Here is a 20,787-nt window from a genome sequence, read left to right on the forward strand (position 1 = left end):
CCAACCCGCTAGGCAGGACCTGTTTCATCCTCCTGTTTTCTGATTTTGTTAAAGAAAAAAAAAACGAAATTTTTGTTTGTTTAAGATAGCTACACAGGAGGTTGCCCTGTGGAATTTCCATGTAGATATGTATCATAACCTGAATTGGCTCATCTCCTCTATTTTTCTTCTTTCTACCTTGGTCTCCTTTTTATGGTGATTTCAACAGGTTTAAAAATTCTGTATTCATTCTTGTAGAGAGTACATCAACCATATTCACCTTCTTAACTTCCTTCTTTTACCCTCCCCCTCCTGCATGTGACCTCCCCTCAGTGTGACCTGTTTGTCATAATGTAGCTGTATTTGTATTAGGTCTGTACTCCACGTACGAGAGAACGTGTGGCTTCTGGCCTCTGCCCCTGGCTAACCTCACTTAAGGTGATGTCGGTATGTGACCTTTGAGACTGCTGTTACAAACCCATGTTCTTTGCTTCCTTCCAGGATCTTGGGCCCCCCCTCCAGCCCAGTAGAGGCTGTGGAGGTCGTCAGTCCCAAAGCCTGGTGCCCAACCCCGTGGTCCATCCCTGGCTACGGGGAGTGGCGGCTCCCACGAGGTAGCAGTGGCCTGCAGCGGCCCCCTCCCCACAGTGAACCATGGGCCAGAAGCTGTCAGGGAGCCTCAAGTCCGTGGAGGTGCGAGAGCCAGCCCTACGGCCAGCCAAGCGGGAGCTCCGGGGTGCAGAGCTGGGGCGGCCAGCCCGGCTGGACCAGCTATTGGACATGCCAGCCGCGGGGCTGACTGTGCAGCTGCGGCACGCGTGGAATCCCGAGGACCGCTCGCTCAATGTCTTTGTCAAGGATGACGATCGGCTCACCTTCCACCGGCACCCGGTGGCCCAGAGCACCGATGGTATCCGTGGCAAGGTGGGCCATGCCCGTGGCTTGCACGCGTGGCAGATCCACTGGCCGGCTCGGCAGAGGGGCACCCACGCGGTGGTGGGTGTTGCCACGGCTCGGGCCCCACTGCACTCCGTGGGCTACACTGCACTCGTGGGCAGTGATGCTGAGTCGTGGGGCTGGGACCTGGGTCGTAGCCGCCTCTACCACGATGGCAAGAACCGGCCCAGCGTGGCCTATCCGGCCTTCCTGGCACCCGACGAGGCCTTTGCCCTGCCGGACTCTCTGCTAGTTGTGCTGGATATGGACGAGGGCACGCTCAGCTTCGTCGTGGATGGCCAGTATCTGGGGGTGGCCTTCCGTGGCCTCAAGGGCAAGAAGCTGTACCCGGTGGTGAGTGCCGTGTGGGGCCACTGCGAAGTCACCATGCGCTACATCAATGGCCTTGACCGTAAGTGTGCTTGCCTGGAGGGTGGGGGGTTTGGGGCTGCCTGTCTAGGGGAGTCGGGAGGGGACTGAAACAGGGCAGGTCAGCAGCAAGGGGGACGATCCTGCAGCACAGAGTAGGGGGTCAGGACATGGGTTTGAATCCTGACTTCTTTGCAGGCCTGGGGCGTGACTTGGTTTTCCCATCTGCAAAAGGTAGTGACAGTGATCTAACCCAGGGCTGTCATTAGTATCAAATAAGATAAAACACATGCTTAAGACTGTGAGTGGCACCTCACAGTGAGTGAGTGTCACAAATCTGTTAGGCTGTCCATGCAAGTCACAGTCACTTCCTGACCACCTACTGTGTGAAGGGGTTGAACACTCAAATTCCAGCTCTTCCTGAGCTGTCCGCTGGACAGCTGCCTCTCTTCTCCAGTGGACAGTAGCCTCACAGGAATGGGACCCTGGGCTGGGGTGTCTTTGGACTTTGCCAGGAGAACTCAGAGATCTCCATCGTGTGACGGTGCCAACAAAACTCTCTGTGCAAGCTGCAGACAAGCCCACAGGCCGGATTTGACCCCTGCCACTCTAAGGCCTGCTCTCATTACATATGTACAACCATCTTGTGAGGCAATTGAAAAATCATAGTGACAAAGTAGTTACTGGTTTTAGAGGGGAGTCGCTTGGGGAGGCAGAGAGGCCTCCAGCAGAGGCACATGTGGCCTCATGGCCTGAGTTGAATCCCAGCTGTTCGGGGCAGGGAGTCAGTCACTCCCACACACCAGCCCAACCAGCGTCTGTCCATAGACATCCTCCCACATCCCTGCTGAAATACAGAGGGTGAGTGCTTACAGCCTTCCAGTGTATTCTCTCTCAGTGAGAGATGAAATCGCCAGTGTACATTAATTACACGAAGAGTTTCGCCATGATGCGTCTTTATGTCATATCAAATTCACCCCCCCCCCGTTACTCTACTCTTTCTTATCCTCCTCCCCACTTTTTACAATTTTGATGGGTTTCATTATTCTGTGTTCATAGATCATATTCACCTCCCTTCACCCTCCCCTCTTGCTCTTCCTTCCTTTCAGTGGTTGCCCCCCATCAGTGCCCCCACTTATGTTCACATCATCTCGACCCCTTTTCTTTTGAGAGATAAGAGCTCTGAAGAGCAGCTCTTCAGAGAATCAGAACCAGAGTCCAGCAGGCCTGTTAGCCTCTGACACTAACCCTTTTCTGGAGCTCCCCTCTTTAGTTGGGGGGCTGAGAATAATACTCCAGAAAAGAAGTCAAGGACACAGTGTTGCTCATATCGAATTTATATGTGCTTGAGCCAAGAGTGGGCTAATGGTTTTCAAGGATGACAGGCCAACAGAAGAATGGCTGGCGAGCTCAGCTCTCTGGTATAACTGGCGACATTTTTTGCTCACATTTATTTTTGTGGTTGTTGAACAAGATTGATGTTGAACAGCAAAGTGCTGCTTCGTTTTCTCCATTTGCTGGCTGAATCTTGGAAGAGGATGAGTAGCTCCTGAGAAGGGCTGAGTTAGTCAGCAGTGGGGCCTTGTGGAAAGTGTCTGGAATATTCTTAGACATGGTGACCAGGCAAGTCCCAGTGAGAACACCAACAGCAGCATCAAGCACTGTTTGCGTAGTGGAGTTGGAAATTTGACTTGCCAAAATCCATCCCTAAACCGGAAGGGTGGCCTCTGTGCACTAAGGCGCTGCCGTTTCACGTGCCTTACTTCCAACTGCTCAGTGGTTTGGTTTGATGAGTCCACAAGACTCACTTTACTCTGTAAAATGGGACAATATCCGGCCCCCTTGTTAGCTTGGGTGACATCTTGTGTGTTGGCACCAATTAGACTGTAGCTAGGATGAAGGGCCTGACATTGTCACCCTGGTGGAAGCTACCAGAGCCCTCAAATAGCTTCCTCCTGGCTGTTAACTCATACCAGGCTGGTGTTTATTTTCCAGATTCAAAGCTCAGGTGCTAATCAAACTACAGCCAGGGGCTCCCTCATGACTGGGGGTCAGGAGCAGCTCCTTCCGACTGCTCACAGAGGCTGGGGCTGGGGGAGGCAGTCATATTTGGACCATTTTGAGCTTGCAGGTCTTTCATGCAGTTGGAGATCAGTGAGACTGAAACTCAGCGTGTTTCATCTTCCTCTCCACTGACTGTGGTTCTCTGGCTTGGTGGAATCTGGAATAACCATCTAGCGGGTAGGGATAGCCAGGATGTCACGTGATACCACCCTGTGGCATCTCCCATTTGGTGATAGAGTTTACTTGTCTGGTGTGGTGCCAGTGTGTGTGTTCCAGACAGGAGTAATGTTCTCCACCTTGGCTGGAGGTGGGGTTGCACAGAGGGAGGTTCAGCTTGGGCCCAACCCTGAGGATCATAGCACAGGCTGCAGTGGACTTCTGGGGTGGGTGGGGGATTGGGAAGGGACTATGTGATGCTTGTGGTCACTATGGATCCCTGGGGACTGGGAATAGTTTGTCCTTAGGGAGTCCCTGGACAGGGAAGGTGACCCACAACTGAAATGTATGTTTGGGAAGAATTCTGAGCCTTCATTGGTTGTGGTCATGGCGACAGCTCCTCCAACCCAGACCTGACTTGGGTGGGGACCAGAGTCAGAGACATTCTAGGAGCCAAAAGGACACAAAGGACAGGGATGCCCCCTGGGGTTGCTTCACTGAAATATCACAGTGGGGGGGGGGGCGGAGGGCGGTCGGGGGTGGGGGGAAGGGGGAGATGGGGAAGGAGACTGGTGGCAGCCCTCAGCTGGTGGCCCTGGGTAATTCTGACCTCTTCCATCAGAACCTCAGTGTTCTTTGCAAGATGGGTTGATGAAAATCAGCAGCACAGAGCAGATAACCAGCAATCAGGGCTCCCTGCTTGGCTGAACCAGGTGAACCAGGGCAGGTGTCAGGGTTTGTGAAGGGAAGAGGGCAAAGAGCAGCCTTCACAGAGGCTGCTCCTCTAATGTGATGGAAGTAAGTTAATGGATATCGCTTTTTCCATTTCTGAATTTTTATGACTGTAAAAGCAAGGCGGAGAAAGGTCTTACCGCACTGAACGCTGCAGCACGGGTGTGGGGGACAAGAGTTCCTGGCGGTGCAATTTCCTCTTGCAAAATGCATAATGTCAAGGAACCTTTTGCAAATGAAACTGTTCTTCTGCTGCACCGTGGAGTGAAATGGCTTGACATCTGGGAGTTTACTGTCAAGAGCGGCAGGGTGCCCAGGGGCTCTGTCATCGCAGGGAGCTCACAGGCGCGCCCAAGTCCAGACAAATGGGACAATTATCTCAGATTATCCAGAGCCCAAAGAATAATGACACCAACACTGTACCTTTCCTCTTCCTGCGATGCGCCCTGCTGCATGACAAACCTTTCTCTGCGTGTGTTGGCGGGAGTGGCCAGGCCAGACCTGTGGAACCCAGGAATTTGGGCTGGATCTAAAAATCTCCTCTAAGAACACCAGCTAATGTTTCCGTATTGCGTCCTCTGCTGGGCTGTATTCTAGGCTCTTTACAACCCTTAGCCCACTTACTCCTGTAACAGCTCTCTGAGAAAATACCTGTATTACTGTTTTCAGTTTGCCCTGAAGAAGTTGAGTCACAGAGAGCTTGAGTTAAGTCACTCAGCTAGTGACTGAGGAGCCTGGGTTCAGACTGAGGTCGAATGACCCAATGGGCACCTTGTGGAGACATGGGCAGATGTGTCCGAGAGAGCATGTTCCCGAGACGATGTTGGGTGGCCCTGCAGCAAAGAGCCAACACTGGCCTTGCTCAGCAAGCTTGGGTGAGGTCCTGCCATGGCATTCCTGTTCTGTTTCCACCCCCCCGCACGGCCTCATCTCCAGTTCCCAAAACTCTTGGCTGAACACAGAGCTCTGCAGGGTGTTCTGAAAAAGCGAAGTTGTGTAAAGACTGCCCAGCAGTGACTGGAAATCAGGCACTCTTGATCACTAATGGGAGAATGTCACTGAAAATGTCCCAACTGTTGTAAGGTTCGGGCCCCTGGGGTGGGCCAGGTCTTTGGAACCTGCTCAGGCTGGATTCTGGGATTAGCCCTTGGCCTCTCTTTACACATACTGGTGGCCAGGCTGACAGTAGGGCTTTGTTTCACGGCTCAGAGCTCTTGGGTGGCAAATGGCATATGAGTGACACAGAGGAGACTCAGACAATCAGCTTTGACACGGGAGCATTAATAGTTACACTTTTTGTTGGCTACCACCCACGTTCTGTGCCCTGGGCCAAGTCTCACTCAGGTTTTATTTTCTTTTAATTTTAGTAATAATAAGGTTTTGAGGCGATGTTACTTTTATCCCCCTCTCCTAGATAAGGAAACTGAGTCTTGGAAGAAAAAACACTTGCCCAAAGTCACCCAGTGTGGGAGAGCAGTGCTTAGGCCCAGGTATTAACCACTCCTCTGTGGGGCCTCCTGCTGCCTGGGTCCACCCTGCCTCCATCTGCCCCGTGGTGACAATGGCCATGCTGCACTGTGGGCTCAGGACTGACTTCCAGGTGCAGAGTGGAAGCATGGGTGTCTTGGGACTAGCTGGCTGCAAGGGCTTGTCCCCTGTGCCTAGCAGAGGAAGCCGTATTTCCAGACGTCGTTCCTAGATGGCTTAATTGATCTGCCAAGGAGTATTTATTGGTTCAACAGAGCAGCAGAGCAGGCTGGCAGCTGGCCAAGGCTTCTGGTATTGATGAAGGCTAGAGGATTTTCCACCAGGATGATTGCAAGGACACTCTCCCCTTGTCACAGCTGTCCTCCCATTCTGTGCTGAGCCCACTACTTTCCTATTCACTGCCCACAGGTCCTCTGTGAGGCAGGGAGGTCCTTCCAGCCTCCATGACGTCAGGACTTAGCCCCTCCACCACCCGGTCTTCCCTCTGTCCTCCTCCCCTGTGAATTTGTCCTGAGCCCAGCTCACTGTCAGCCTTTAGTCTGTGCTGTGTCTGCATCATTCACTTGTCTTTGCACGTGGATTTGCTCTCAAGCAGGGATGGTGACGAGGGACATAACTGGGCAAGTGGAAAAAGTAAGGACTTAATTTGTGCATAATTGCTGATTTTTTGCAGCACTGAGGATTTGAACTCAGGGCCTCTCACTTCCTAGGCAGATGCTCTATCACTTGAGCCACTCTGCCAGCCCATTTTACATTGGTTATTTTTGAGGTAGGGTCTCACTTTATTCCCAGGCCAACCTGGACCTCCATCCTCCTATTTGTGCTTCCTGTGTAGCTGGGATGACAGGTGTGCACCAATGCCCCCAGCCATTGGTTGAAATGGACTCTCTCGAACTATTTGACTGGGCTGGCCTCAAACCATGATCCTTTCAATCTCTGCCTCCCATGTAGCTAGGATTACAGGCGTGAGCCACTGCACCTGGCTTATAATTACTTTTAAAAGGTAGGCTGTGCATTTGCTAACATATGTGTGTAGTACAAAAAGTTACACAATAAAGCACCCCTTACCCCATACTCCAGCTCCCGGCTCCTGTCCCTGCCTGGAGGCAGCCATGGTTAGCAGTTTCGTGTGTCTTCTTCCGGACAGGGAGGGTTTAGATCATATTGGACACATTGCTTTGCGTCTTATGTCCCCCCTATTAATGGATCTTGGCATTTGTTTAAATATGTTAATGAAAAGTTACTTCATTTTTTATGAAAGCTGTGTGTGCTTTCATGGTACTATTCTATCATATTCTAATTATTCAGATCTCCATTTGTGGACAGCTAGGCTTTCCTTTAAGGATAAACTTGATCTTAATTCAAATCCCACTTCTTTCTCCTTCTGTCTAGTTAACATTCTCAAGCCTCAGTCTCCCCATCTGTGCACTCTCCATCCATAAGTGCCTTGCTGAGGGCTGTATTAGAAATGAGGTTTTGGCTTGGCAGGTGGTTCAGGGTAGGTTCCTAGGAAGGGACCTGTCAAAGTCATCACACTCTCCTACATTTCCTGTCAAACTCTGAGCTCACCTCGGGCTGGAAGGATTTGGTTTCTCTGTTTAAAATGCAGCTGAGTGACCTGGCTTGGATACGAAGAAGGCTGTAGAACAATGCTGTACTGAATGATTTGAGGTGTTCTGTTAAGCTGATTCTTCTGGAAGATATATGTCAGCATGATAACAGCCCAGCATTTCCCCCTGTGCAGAAAAGGCCCATGGCCTGAGTGCTTTTCCCTGCTATTTTTAGTGCTGTCCCTGCTAACACGGAAGGAGCTGGCTCTTTGCGGGGGCGGGGGGGGGGAGGTAGGAGGACTGCACCTTAGCCTTCCTGGCCACCCCTCTTGCAGTACCCTGGGAACACAGTACAGAGTAAGTACTCAGTAAATGCATTTTAATGTACTGTTCTTTCATCACCTCATAGCCTTTCTTTCTTCTGCCACAGCAGGCACTGGTCACAGTTGGCTGGAGCCCAGGGTGCTGCTGTGAGCTGCCGGAACCCCTTGAAGTCTGACCCCTGTGCGACCCATCCCCACTTCTCATTGTGGGCTTTGCATAACACATCTGTCCCCATACATAGGCCAACTGGAGGCTGTGGGAGGGGCCGGGCATAGCAATTCAGATCCTGCCATTCAGAACCTGGTCCTACCCTTTGTTAGCCACAAAAAAGGACAGATTTTCAGCGGACAAAAGGTCTCCCTCAGCTGCCAAGGCCCTGCTTTGAGGGAGTTCTCACACTTAGCACAAGTCCTGAGTGCGGCTAAGGACTTAGGAATGCAGGCCCTGGCGTTTGAAGCTTGGTCAGGAAGATGTAGCTCTGGGCCACAGTATAATCTCCAAGGAGAACCAGGCTGAGGGATCTCCCACCACCAGACTCAAACTTGCTTCTAATTAGCTGTGACCTGGGTCAATCATTTCACCCTTAGTTTGCTTGTCTGAAAAATAGAAACGGATTTTTCCCCAAAGTGTCAGGATCGTGGATAAATTCACGAAGTGACTGGTCCAGTGCCTGGCATATTATAGAGACTGACAAAACAGGATGTGTAATGCTGGCAAATTCCTGATTCTGACTATTCCTGCTCCCCTATACGTGGACTGTTAAATCACTGTCTTATTAAAAATGATATCATTGTCATTATTAATTTTCTGAGGGATTTCCCACCAGGGGACAGTTGGCTTTGGAAGGTTTTCTTGACTTGCCTTTTTAAGGTACAGGATAGAAATGACACCCAAGATTCAGAGACCACTGTGAGCTGGTCACAACTAAGCTGGGAGTGTGTCGCCTTCTTCGTGAGCAGTTTCAAAGGTTCCTTTCTGAGTGTCTTGTTCGGCGTTTCTCAGAAAGTCTGTAATTGCTGGTGGCGACTTGCCATGTGTCCAGCAGGCTTCTATGTCTTCTGCATCCCCTCCCTTTCCCATTCAGCCCTGCTTCTCTCTTGTCTTCACCCTCCTCAAATCTCTGTGTGACTCAGTTTACCTGTCACAGTCGCCAATGACGCATTCCAAAGTAAATCACACGATTGTCTAGAGTTTTCTTGTGAGGAGGACTTTGTTTGGGAAGGGATTATTGCAATGGAAGCAGCTTTTTTGTTAAATAGTCTCTGGTGGGTGACTGAGTGTTCACAGAAGGCCAAATGCTGTTGAGCACTGTTTGTACATCATCTGTTTAAACCTCGTCTGTCTTGTCCAAGGGAAGGATCTCTTAGCCCATTTTGCAGATGGGGAAATTGAGGCATCAGCTAAGGGAGATCTGAGCGAGACCAGAGTCAGCTTGTGGCACCTGCTAGGGAGGTGGCTATCAGAGGACCATGGAATCCAGGCCTTAGTCCAACACCTGCATCTCTAACCTCCCAGGTATGATCATGTATGTCCTCCTGGGCTGCAGGTGGTTCCAGGTCTTGGCTTTAATGCTTAACAAAATGGACTGACACTGGCATTAGCAGGGCACAAGTCACAGGGCCTAAGTACCTTAATCCAGTGCAGCCCACTGCGCAGGTTCCCAGCCCCTCTGATTGGTGTTGGTGACGATTCTGAGTAAGGTAGGGGGGCAGCCAAGCCATGAATACAGCAGGCACATTTGCAAGGGGCTGATTCACTGAGTGGGGAGAACCCACGGCCTGGGAGGCTGGCAGCAGCGTGCATTTGCTGATGGCCAGGAAGCTGGCAGATTCGTTGGGCTGGTCCCTTGTTTAAGGCAGGGGGGTGGTTAGCATGAATTATGGCCTGGTCCAGACACTAATAAGGCTGCTGTTGGAGGCTGCCCATAATTCAAGGGAAGGCTGTGCCGTTTAATGGCTCTTCCTCGTCAGATCTTCCAGGACTCAGTGCATCCTTAATGATTTATTTGCTTGGGATGAAATTAAGCCGAGACAGTGTGAGCTTGGAAAATACTGCCGTGCTGGCTCTCCCTGCTTTTCCATCCTTCTCGGAGGCTGCTTTCTATAAATAGAGCTGCGAGAGCCCCAAGTCGTGACCTGCCTGCTGGGAACCCTGATACACAAGGGCTGCCCTGCTAAGGGCCCCTGGGACCACACCTGACTGGCCTCTGTCCCCTCCCTCTTGCCTCCCAGGTCCAGGACACCACTGGGGAGCGATGGGGGGGTGGAGCTACAAGCAAAGACTTGTCCTTTGGTGTCATTTAAGAGGTGCTTCTGAATGGCTCCATTTGGAGACATGGCCAAGTCCAGATCTTGGCCTCTCTGGAAGTTTCTTGCTCAAAATGCATTTCAGAGTGCTTGAGTGTCCCAGTTCAAGAGCCGTGAGGTGGATGACAGCTCTCTGCCTGACATCCAGGCTTCGCTGGGAAGGGTATGTGGGTGGCTGCCTCTAGAGAAAGGGGGCAGTGTCACAAGCCCGTGCAGAGGCCAGCCCAGGGATCAGGAGTAGAGGTAGGGGTGGGGGGTTTAGAAGTCCAGAACCCAGAAGACCCAAGCTGCCTCGGGGGAGGGGGTGAGAGGAAAGTGTATAACTGTGGTAGTGACAGGACCAGGAGTGGGAAATTGCTGGACCATTCCACGGGTGCCTCAACTGTATATCTGTCCCAGCCCCCACCAACTTGCTCCCAGCTTTTCCTGTATTTTTTCTGCCCCCTCATAATTGGGCCACTCATCAGCTTTGGCTCACGGTGGCCCTTCCTTTTTATAATGTGCCAGCTAGCATGCTATTTTCCAGGTCTTGGTTTAATGTCCCCAGTCTCTGATGGGCTCCGTGCTTCTCAGGCACAAGCCAAGATTCCATGACCCTCTGCTGTGGCTGCCTGTAGGCTGGGCCTGTCTGCTGGTTCTGTGTGATGTCCTGAAGTCAGTCAGTTGTCATGCTTGCTGGACCTCGTCATCCCTAGGAGTATTAAACACTCTCCTCTATCTCTTATCTGTTGAATCAGAGATCAACACAGCCAGGGAACACGTGTGTTATTAACTTCCGCTGACTCATGCCATCAGCCCAGCGTTAGCCAGAGGTCGGCTGCCTGGGATGCCTGGCTATAGGGAGGCTGCTGGAGTGGGTGGCACAGGGACATGAGAGGGGTGGAGTGAAGACAGAACAAGCAGCAGTGTCCTGGGGGCAGAAATGAGACTCTGGCTGCCAATCTGGAATGGAACTGGCCCGGGGGACCTGAAGGTCCTTTCCTTTGCTCTGCCACCACAGAACCTTGTTTAGCAGAGGTCAGCTGCTTTCCTTTCCCAAGGGAAAATGTGTTCATGCAACCTGAGATTGGTGTTTGGTGTTCTAGTTTGGAAAGGCTGCCATACTGCACCTGGATCTCCCTAGGACATCATCAGGGGGTCTGTGGGTTGGCCAATGATACATGGAAGCACTGCCCAAAGCCGGGTCCTAGGCCACAGTCCCAGCATTCTTGTGTGCATCCTCAAGTTCATGTGGGGACAGTCCCAGGCCCTCTGGGTCACTGCATCTCTCCTTGTCATCAATGGTCAGGCTCTCCTAGTTGCCCTATGTCCCCAGCACGTAGCTCTCTATAGACATTTGTTGAACAGATGCCCGGACAACTGGGCGTTGCATGGTGGGATGAAAAGCTCCCATGTCTGGAGGGTGGCAAGGCAGAGGAAAGAGCTCCTGATTCGCACAGAGTCTGCTCAAACCAACACTCTGAGGAAGGGACGCCTGAGAACCTTCCAGCCATCTAGGAACCGTCAGTGGCCACTAGCTGCACCCTGCCCATGGGTGCTAACTGGATATCAGTATAAAGGCGCCCTTGCTCTTTCCTCAGTTACAGTCCTGTCTATGTCATCTTCTCAGTGATATGGGGAGGGACAGCACCACCTGGTCATCTGTCCTTTCTCTGTTGCAAGGTGCTGACCCCAAGTCAAAGCCAGGCTGCCAGGTGAGCGAGGAGGTCAGGTTTCCTCTCTCCCAGAGCCCACGGTCTGGTGGGAGCCACCGTCTAGATAAGGGAGGTTTTTTATCAACCAACCAGTCACTCCAGGACTGGTTTTTGAACACCTTTTATGTGTTTGGCACTGAGGACACTAGGATGACAATCTGAGAGACAGATTGGAACAGGAAGAACAAACAAATAAACGCTTATGACCAATCCAGATACAGATCAATGTGATTAAGAGAACGGAACAGGAGAAGGTGATGGAGACAGTGAGTCAACTGCTGTCTTGGTCCCTCTCTGGGGCAGGGCGTTGAGTGAGGAGCTGAGGGTGGCCATGTGAAGGTCTGGGGGAAGAATGACTCCATAGGGATGAGCCGGTGGCCAAGAAGGCTGCATGAGTTGGAGAATGAGCACCCTGAGGGTCAGGGGTTGGCAGGACTGAGCACAGGACACCTCCCTTCCATCCCGCAGACTCCAGCTGGTGCACTGGTTCTCAAAGAGGAATTCATAGCTTCATTTTAAAGCAGGACTCCCAGCCTCTCTTCCCCTGGAATGTGTCTCCTGGCACTTCTGGAGATGCTGTTTCCATTTTACGGACAAGCAGGTCGAGGCGCAGAAGGTGAGACAATTCACCCAGGGTCACACCAGAGGTAGCAGAGCTAATTGTTCACTTTTCCACGTTGCTAGAACTGAATTCGAGGCTTTTTTCTCCCCTGCTAAATATAGCTTTATTAAGAACGATTGGGCAGTCCAGCCACAAACAGGAGCCTGTGGAGAGTGGGGAGCCCCAGTGTGGCACTCTCTATGCCTCACCCACACTGTTCTTTGGCATGGTGTCTGCATTTCAAACTTTTGTATCTGGGGTGCTGCACAGGTGACCCAGGAGTTGGAGTTCATCCCACCCACAGACCACCCTGTCCGTCACGCCTCAGCTTCTCCTCCTTAGCTGGATCCTCAGAAGACAGCACCAAGGCCAGGTTCTGCTCAGGTTAACTCTTTCTACCTTTTGTATCCAAGCCCCCAGGATGCTCTGGGTTCTGTCACCTCCAGGACCTGGGAGCTATCCAGCACGGAAGTGGCAGGCTGAGGGATTTTACTTGCTTTTTGTCTGACACAGGCCCTGTCCGCTGGCTATGGCAGGTACTTTGCCAGAATGGATTGATCAGATGTATGAGTGTTGAGAGAACATTCAGAACCTGAATGTACTTGACTTTCCCAGAGTCTGGTGTGAGGTGTAGAAGTGGAAAGAACACTGGACTGGAAGCCACGAAACTGGTCAGTTGGTTCCAGCTCAGTCACTGGCTATGTGACTTAGCAAGTCACCTCCTTTGCCTGGACCCTTTTTTCTCCCTCATGGGAAGGAAGGATCTCCAAGCTCTCTGTAATCCTTTATCTGTGATATGAAGTCATCTGCACATCTGACTGGTTGGATGACAAACACTTTGCATGTGGGACAATCAACAGCCACATGCAGCTGTTTAATTAAAATGACAAAGTCAGTGCCCCAGTTGCACTGTGCACATTCAAGTGCCCCTCCACCAGGCGTGGCTGGTGGCCACCATATTGGACAGTGTGAATGTAACCCCTTCCCGCCAATGCCCAGGGCAGCGTTGCTTTAGAATCTCTGGGGAGGCCTGGGAGGCAGATGGAGCACTGTAGGGGACTTATAGGCACAGTATGGAGAGGGGAGGTCCCACCTGCTTCCCCCCAGGGCCCAGGAGCCAGTTGAGGGGGGTGGTGCAGTCAGGACCTGGAAACCTTAGAGAATGTCAGAGGTCCTGGTGAGGAGAGGGACTGACAGGAGGTATGCCAGGAATTTGGAGGAGGAGGAAGAGAGCCTGGGGCCCCTGCAGGGGGAAGGGGCAGCTGCAAGGTGGCTGCCACAGTCAGAACTTCTGGTTGGGTGAACACTAGGGCCAGTGGTGCCTCTGTGGCAAGTCCCTGAGCCTTGTGGGTGAAATGGGAAGAGGGAGAAGGAGGTTGTTATGCAAACAAAATAAAATGAGACCCTGAAAGTCTAACACAGCACTATTACTCATCCTATAAACCAAAAGGTCCCCCATTGTGATTTTAAGAGGTATCCAACAGGTCCTGTCATTCCATCAGGGCTAAAGGGTCTTTGGAGAAGATGACCAGTCAGTGTCCTCCTGTGTCCCCTACAGTCCTGAACACACAGTGGTTTTCCATCCCCACATCCCACCACAGTTAACAGAACAGCTCTGGTAGCCATCCTGTGGGGAGGTCACATATGCTCTTTCTCTTATTCTCCTGGCCTAATGGCTGTCCACCAGCAGGTATTCATGCTCTGAGTTGTTGAACACTTTTCCTTGTCCCCAACACGTACACACATCTGGCTGAAGCTAGTTGTCATTTTCTGAGCCCATGGCCCATCTCAGCTACCCCAGCCCTGCCACATGTAAACAAACCAAGGGCAGAGGTCAAAGGGCAGAGCTGGGCCTTCTAGTTTGACAGGAAGTAGCTTGGGGTCAGGTTTCATCACAGCCCTCCACCCCAGTCCCCAGTCCCTGATAGGTTTTTCACCTGCATTCCTAGCTGGGAGGTGACATTTCTTGCGGACTTAGTGATGAATTGCCCACTACACTCTGGCCCTGGATGGACTCAGCACTCAGGTCTGGCTTTGGTTTCCCATGAAGTCTCTGTCACAGATGGGCAGAAAACAGAGAGGGGAATTTGACTCTTGCCAGAGAAAGCTTTCCTGCCACAGCATCCATTTAGCCCCAAAAGAACTGGCACAAGGGAAATTCAAAGTCACCAGCTGATGAATGTCTTGCCCCAAGCTAAGTGCTGTATGTGTTTGAAGTTCCACTCAATCCTTGAAATCCCATGTATGACATATTGACATTTCCCACTCAGAGAGGAAACTGAGGCTGCAGGAGGCTAACCCATCCCTGACATTTAGACTCTGGTCTGTTGGATAATCAGGCTCTGAGTTCCCCTTTCAGGATGTACTGAGGGTTCCTTTCTTTCCCCAGTGTCTTCTTATGTCCCAAGCTGCAGCCGGCCTTTTACACACCAGTGTAAAGTGCTTTCTTTGCTTGGCCTCAGCATGGTCACCTGGTCTTTCTCTAGATTGGCCAATCTGAGTGACCAGAGTCAGTGGGCTGAGGGATGCCAGGTTTGTAGCTTCCCCCAGCTGGCTTAGAGGCCCATGGGAAATGTCCACTGTGGTGTCCTCTGTCATCTCCTCCTCCACCCCAGCAGGCACAGCTGAGGACATGGGGCCTCAGTCCCACAAGGGCCCATGCTCTCAGCCTCTTCCCAGTGGTGAGGCTGTACCCGGGGGGTAAGGACCTTACTTTAGCCCTGCCCCTTTTTTGGGCAGACCCAAGGAGATGTCTCATGTGTGGCCTCCATCTCCAGAGCCTACTTCTCTTTTTTAGGGGGGCTTGGGGAGGTACTGGGGTTTGAACTCAGGGTCTTACACTTGAAGGCAGGTGCTCTACCACTTGAGCCACTCCACCAGTCCTAGAGCCCACTTCTCTTGCTCCTCTGTGACAAGAGCATGGTCTCTGTGCCCTCAGACCAGCACCGACGTCCACCAGGCCGATTTCTGCCTCCACTCTTTTGCCTGCACTGGGCTCCCTTGCTGGATGTCGGCCCCTTTCTCCATAGGCTTCGTGATGCCAGTTGGATGTTTAAAGTCCCTCGCCATGGCCCAGCCCACGCCAACCACTCTTGCATGCTGCTGGGACACATTTGTGGAGGGTGCAAGGGCTTGACCCCTGCTTACCTCCCTCACTCTCAACACCAGAATCTCTGCGGGCCCTGCCAGGCCCAGGGAAGCCTCTGCAGTGAGGTAGAATAGCAGCATCCAGTACTGACCCAGGCTTTCTTTTGCCCCGTTTCTCTATTAAAGGCAGCCTGAGGCTCTGAGAGGCTTGGAGCAGCTGGCTCAGCTATGAATACCTCCTCTCCTGCCCCACAGCCCTCCCCCACAGCCCTCCCCCGCCTCTTCCCAAGCCCTCCACACCGCCTGGGTGGCTGCACTAAACTATATATCAAACCGGTCCCCGGAGACCTTTGACCCAAACCAGATGGCTGTCCTGCGCCAGCCAGCCCTGAACAAGCTCAGCTGCCAACAGCGCCAGGCCCTCCCCCACCTTGTCCGGTGCTCAGGACTCCTGCAGGCAGCTGCACCATCAGTCACGAGTCACGGGGACAGCAGCAGCTGGGGGCTGTGACCTCTCTGAGGGGCTTGAAGCATCTTGGAGAGAGTTCTCTAAGTGGCATAAAGAGCTCTGGGGGGGCTTGTGGCACAAGCTGTCTATGCCACAGACTGGTTGCTCCAGTTGGCATGGTCTGGCACTCGCCATGCAGCTGCTGGAGCTTCCACACTTTAGACCATCTGGACGTGTGGACACTCCATAGACAGGTCATGGTTTCTACATTTCCTGTCTGTCCTCTGCTGGCACCAGGGCAGGGAGGAGGGCTGGACAGTGCCCTTGCCACCAGAGACTCACAGACAGCTATGAATCAGATCTTTACAGCACTGGCAATGGGACACAGGTGAGCAGGAGGCCCAGGACACCATAGGAACAAAGACAATGGATGAGCCATAGCCGTGGCCTCCAGGACAGCTCTCCAAAGAGGGTCCCTGAGCTGCATTGAAGGACGAGTTGGTATTTGTCAGCCAGACTGGGTATTTCCACAGTGGGACCAGCATGTGGAATGCAGGCAGGGGTGTGAAATAGTCAGAGATTGTACTGGAAGTACACCAGGGGCAGTAAACGGCAAGGGTTTAGAAGTCTATCAGTGGGAATTAGTTTAAACAACAGGTGTTTATTCCTCTTTCATGTAAGAGAAGTTTGGAAGCAGGCAGTCCAGGGGTGCCACGGGGTTCCCTCTGTCTGCTGCCTCTACTTTCCTAGGTTTTGGCTTCTAGGCCCAAAGGTACCTGATGGTCCGGAATGACTGCTAGAGCTCCAACCATCACATCCACACTTCAGGCAGCAGAAGGGAAGACTAGCTGAAGGAGAGCACACTCTCTTTTTAAAAAGATGTCTCTGAAATACCATTGTATTTCTGCCCATAGCTGAACAGCCAAGATCTTATCTCATGGCCACTCCTAGCTACAAGGAAAAATGTGTTCAGATTGTGTCTGTGGGAAAGAAAGTGTGATGTCTTCCGTCAGTGTGGTGAGCTGGCAGTGCGTCTCTGGGTTTGTCCTGCTGGTCGGCTGCAGAAGGTGCTCTCCCCAGGGAGCTCCAGGGAGTCCAATGTAGTTCTTGCAAACCAAGCCGGGCATGCGACCAGCCACCTCAAAAACCCCAGAACCAAGCAGCATCGAGGGACTGGGGTTCTCAGTGCTCTGCTGTCCCTTGTAACCTCTGATCAGTGACCTTCAGTGGCTGAAGTCTGCAGACTGTGTGGTTTTGGCACATGGACTAGGAGGATGAGGAGAGAGACAGTGTCAACAGGGTAGTGACAGCCTCACCACCCTGGTGAGAGGGGCACAGAACAGAGCAACACTGATCAGGCTCGGTGCAGGTTCTGTATTTTCACACTGGGGCGCTGCCTTCTGGTCTAATTTCACGCCTGCCTGCTGGGTGTCCAGGTGCCATTTTCCTTAGCTGTGGGCTGGGGCTAATACTGCCCATCCTCAAGGGTCATTGAGAGGAGCCAGGGAAATAAAAGAGACAAAGCAGGTGAGAGTCACAGAAGATGGCAGTTAGGGACACAGAGCCTGGCCTTGAACTGTCTACGTTCTAATCTCAGCTCTGCTGCTGGTTTGCTGTGTGGCCTTGTTTTCCAACCTCTCTGTGCCTCAGCTTCCTCATCTGTGCCTTCCTAACTGAGCTGTTGTGAAGTCACACAGATAAACTTACATTAGGGACACAGGGCATAGGACACAGCGGAAGGGGCTGCAGCTTTTTTGAGAACAGTCTTTGGGATCAGCCAGGTTCTGGACCATGATCCGGCCTCTGAGTCCTGCTTTCCTTACTTGCAAAGCAAGGGTGTCATGAGTGACCCTACAGTGTGAGGGCTGGTGACAGTGGCTGCAGAACCCTGACACCTGGAGCACAGCCAGTTGGAACTACAGTGATGACCACACAGCAAGGACACTTGGATGGAAGCTTTGCCTTGAGCACCTTCTTTATCTCATAAACACGCTGTAGAAATGAGCTGCTCTCCGCATTCCTCCTAGGGAAACTGAGGCACAGACTTGCTGCAGGTCACGAGGCTGGTGGGAAGTGAAGCTGAGGTTTGACACAGCAGGTCAGCCAACCATGGGCAGAAAGCTCCTACGGTTCTGTAGAGAAGTGGGCCCTGGGCACAAGAGGGGGAAGCTGGGGCAGAGACCAGCAAGCTTCAGAGGCAGCTGCCCCTGGGGACACGCGCTCAGCACTGAGGACCAGGCTACAGTCACATTCGCACACGGGACCCTGGCTGTGCAGAAGGAGCCCTCGGAGCCTGTCTGGAAGGAGGCTGTCCTGGGCTGGCGTGACTGGCAGTGTAGACAGCAGCAGTGAGCTGTAGCAGGTGTCCAGGGCTAGAAGTGAAAGGTGCAGGGCACAAGGCGCTGTGGAGTTCAGACTCCAGCCTATGGCCCGTGGGAGCCACAGCAGCACTGGAGGGGCAGAGGGAGGCCAGGCAGTAGTGGAAGGGTGGGAGGCGGGGTGGGAGGCAGAGAGGCCTTGTGCACACACATTGGAGAAAACAGTGGGGCAGGCAGACCAATTAGGGAGTGCCAGGAGGTGACCCAGGAGGAGGGCCCAGCAGAGTGGGGCTAGGGAGCCCCCAGTTTGGGATCCCAACAATGCCAGGCACTGTGACAGCTGTTTCATCTGAGTCTCAGTCTTCAGAAAGGGGTGACAAACCCGCTTTCCAGACACCAAGCAGCAGAGCCTTGCACCCTCCTTGAGCCACCCCAGGGCAGGCGTGGGGAGGACGAGAAGAGCAGTAGTGACACCACATATCTCCAGCCATCACTTGTAGTCACCCCTTCTGCATTTGGCCCTGTCTGTGGCAGGGGCGGGCAAGGGTAAGTTTGTCACTTACAACCTTAGATGATAGACTTTTCCTTAGGAAACAAAACTGTGGCTGTGCTCAGTGAGCAGGAAAATGGAGGTGACCCCCCTGCCAACCCCCCAGCAGAGACTTACAGCTTTGTTGGCCATTCAGGCAGCACCAGGCTGAGTAGTCGGGTGACAGTGTCAGGGTGACCAATCTGCTTCCTGCTGCGAGGCAGGAGCAGCCCAGTGAGGTCTCCCTGCTCTTCCAGTCCCAAAACTGGACCCAGAAATCCTTCTATAAGGCCTGGCTTGGAAGTGGACCCAGGGCCACCACCCCCCTCCCCCATGATACAGCAGATGCTGTGGTCCTGGCTTTGAGGCAAACTGTCACCAGACTGGGTGGGGTCACACAAAAGGGCACAGTGACAGGTACTGCAAAACCCACACTGCAGAAAGACTTCCAGAAGGCTACACAGCAGTCCCGTATCTTCAGGACACCCCCAAGTCCCCATGGGTGCCAGAGCCAGGGTTCAGGTGGCACCAGATGCTATGTACGCTAAGTTTTTTCCTGAGATAAATTTATAAATTAAGCACAATAAATTAAGATTAACAACCTAACTAATAACGTAGACCATTATAACAATATACTGTAATAAAAGTCACTGGAAACTTATGAATCCCTTGTTTCTGGAGTTTTCCATTTAGCATTTTCAGACCGAGGCTGAGCACAGGTAACCAAACAAAGGAAAATGAAACCTGGGCCGTGGGGTCCAGCTACTCCAAACAGATTCTCCGAGGTCACCTCCAGGTGGCAGGGTAAAAGGTGACTTTTCTTGCCTCTCCGTTCAGTCACAGGCTTTCCAGGTCTGTGTGTACAAAGGGGTATAAAGGTTAACCATCCAGTGGGCCCCTCCCCTCCCGCAGACCCCCGGGGCCATGGCATAGCCCCTTGGTGCCCTTGGCCTTGGCCCTGGGTGGCATTGGTTGTCAGTGCTTCCTGCGAAGGTGCAAGTGGGGCCCAGCCCACCAGGTGCAGCTTGGCCCTGCAGGGGACTTAACACCCCAAGAGGCACTGCCACCTGGGGACAGAGTCAACAGTCTGAGGAGTGCTGTCCACCCCACTCAGAGGGTCCCTATGGAAGGAACCCAGGCGCCCATAGCGGTCCACAGCTCATCCACACACCCTTCTTCCCTCTTTCCTGAGCTCTCCCCAAACCTACCTGCACCCAAATCCTTGTGTGGAGAACCTACTCTAAGACAGGCCACTCAGAGTGATTTCTGGCAGATCTGTGGGGACGGGTGCAAGACTTGGACAAACAAGTCTGTGTCTGCATCTAAACACTGACTTACATTGGTTTTCAGATGGGGTCTCGCTACGTTGCCCAGGCTGGCCTTGAACTTGGGCTCAAGGGATCCTCCTGAGCTGGCCTCCTGAGTGGTGGACTGCAGGCCACGCTGTGCTGTGCACTTGGACCCCACTGCTGTCCTCACCAGCAGTCACTTTGTCTGACTGGATGGAAGTAGAGGGCAGAGGGCTGGCCCTTGGTAAGGAGCCCGTCCTGGCAGGCTCAGTCCTGCTTCTAAGGTCACCCACATGCCCTCAGGTTGGGAGCAACCCAGCTAGAGGCCACTGATCTAACAGGACCGGACCCTGGCTGAGCATCAGGCTGGACGGACAGAGCTGGGCATTGCAACTAGAGTGGCTGACACAGTCACCTGCACACCCAGCAAGAGAGAGCACAGCCGGGGACCCAGGGGGCCTCAGAGGGGAAGAGAGGAGGCAGGGAGTGAATAAGGAGCGATCTGTGGAGGAGGGGACACTTTTTCTTTTTTTGATGCCTCAAGCATCCTAAGGCAAGGTCCTCCCACAGAGCTATGTCCCAACGCCGCAGAGAAGTCTTAGCACAGGGCCAGTGGCCACCAGTGGCCTCGGGGCCTGGAAGCGTTTGGACAGAAACCCTTACCTTATTCTCTGGGGAATTTGTCAAAAGCCTGTTATCTCTGAAAAACCAATTTTCAGGGATTTTACAGAAACCAGTTCAGAATCCATGGGTGTTGGCCACTCTGCCATCCATCAGCAGGGTGACCTTGGGAAAGTCACTTCAGGACCTGCTGTCACTCTTCTTTGCTTTCTGGAAAGCAGCTGGTCAGATCTGGGTACAGCACAGGTGCCAAGGGTCACGGAGACCAGTCTGGGGGTGCTCCACCCTCTTTCTCA

General features: G+C 52.7%; 1 protein-coding gene across 1 annotated transcript in view; it reads left to right on the forward strand.

Moving 5' to 3' along the window:
* Window positions 1-20,787, forward strand: part of Spsb4 (splA/ryanodine receptor domain and SOCS box containing 4) — an 83,901-nt gene that overhangs the window by 17,868 nt on the left and 45,246 nt on the right. The window contains exon 2 of the mRNA XM_020170493.2: window positions 481-1,327. Coding sequence (XP_020026082.1) covers window positions 634-1,327 — 694 coding nt within the window. The 5' untranslated portion in view covers window positions 481-633. The remainder of the gene's footprint in view (window positions 1-480; window positions 1,328-20,787) is intronic.

This window comes from Castor canadensis, chromosome 17 (assembly GCF_047511655.1).
Source record: "Castor canadensis chromosome 17, mCasCan1.hap1v2, whole genome shotgun sequence".
NCBI lineage: Eukaryota > Metazoa > Chordata > Mammalia > Rodentia > Castoridae > Castor > Castor canadensis.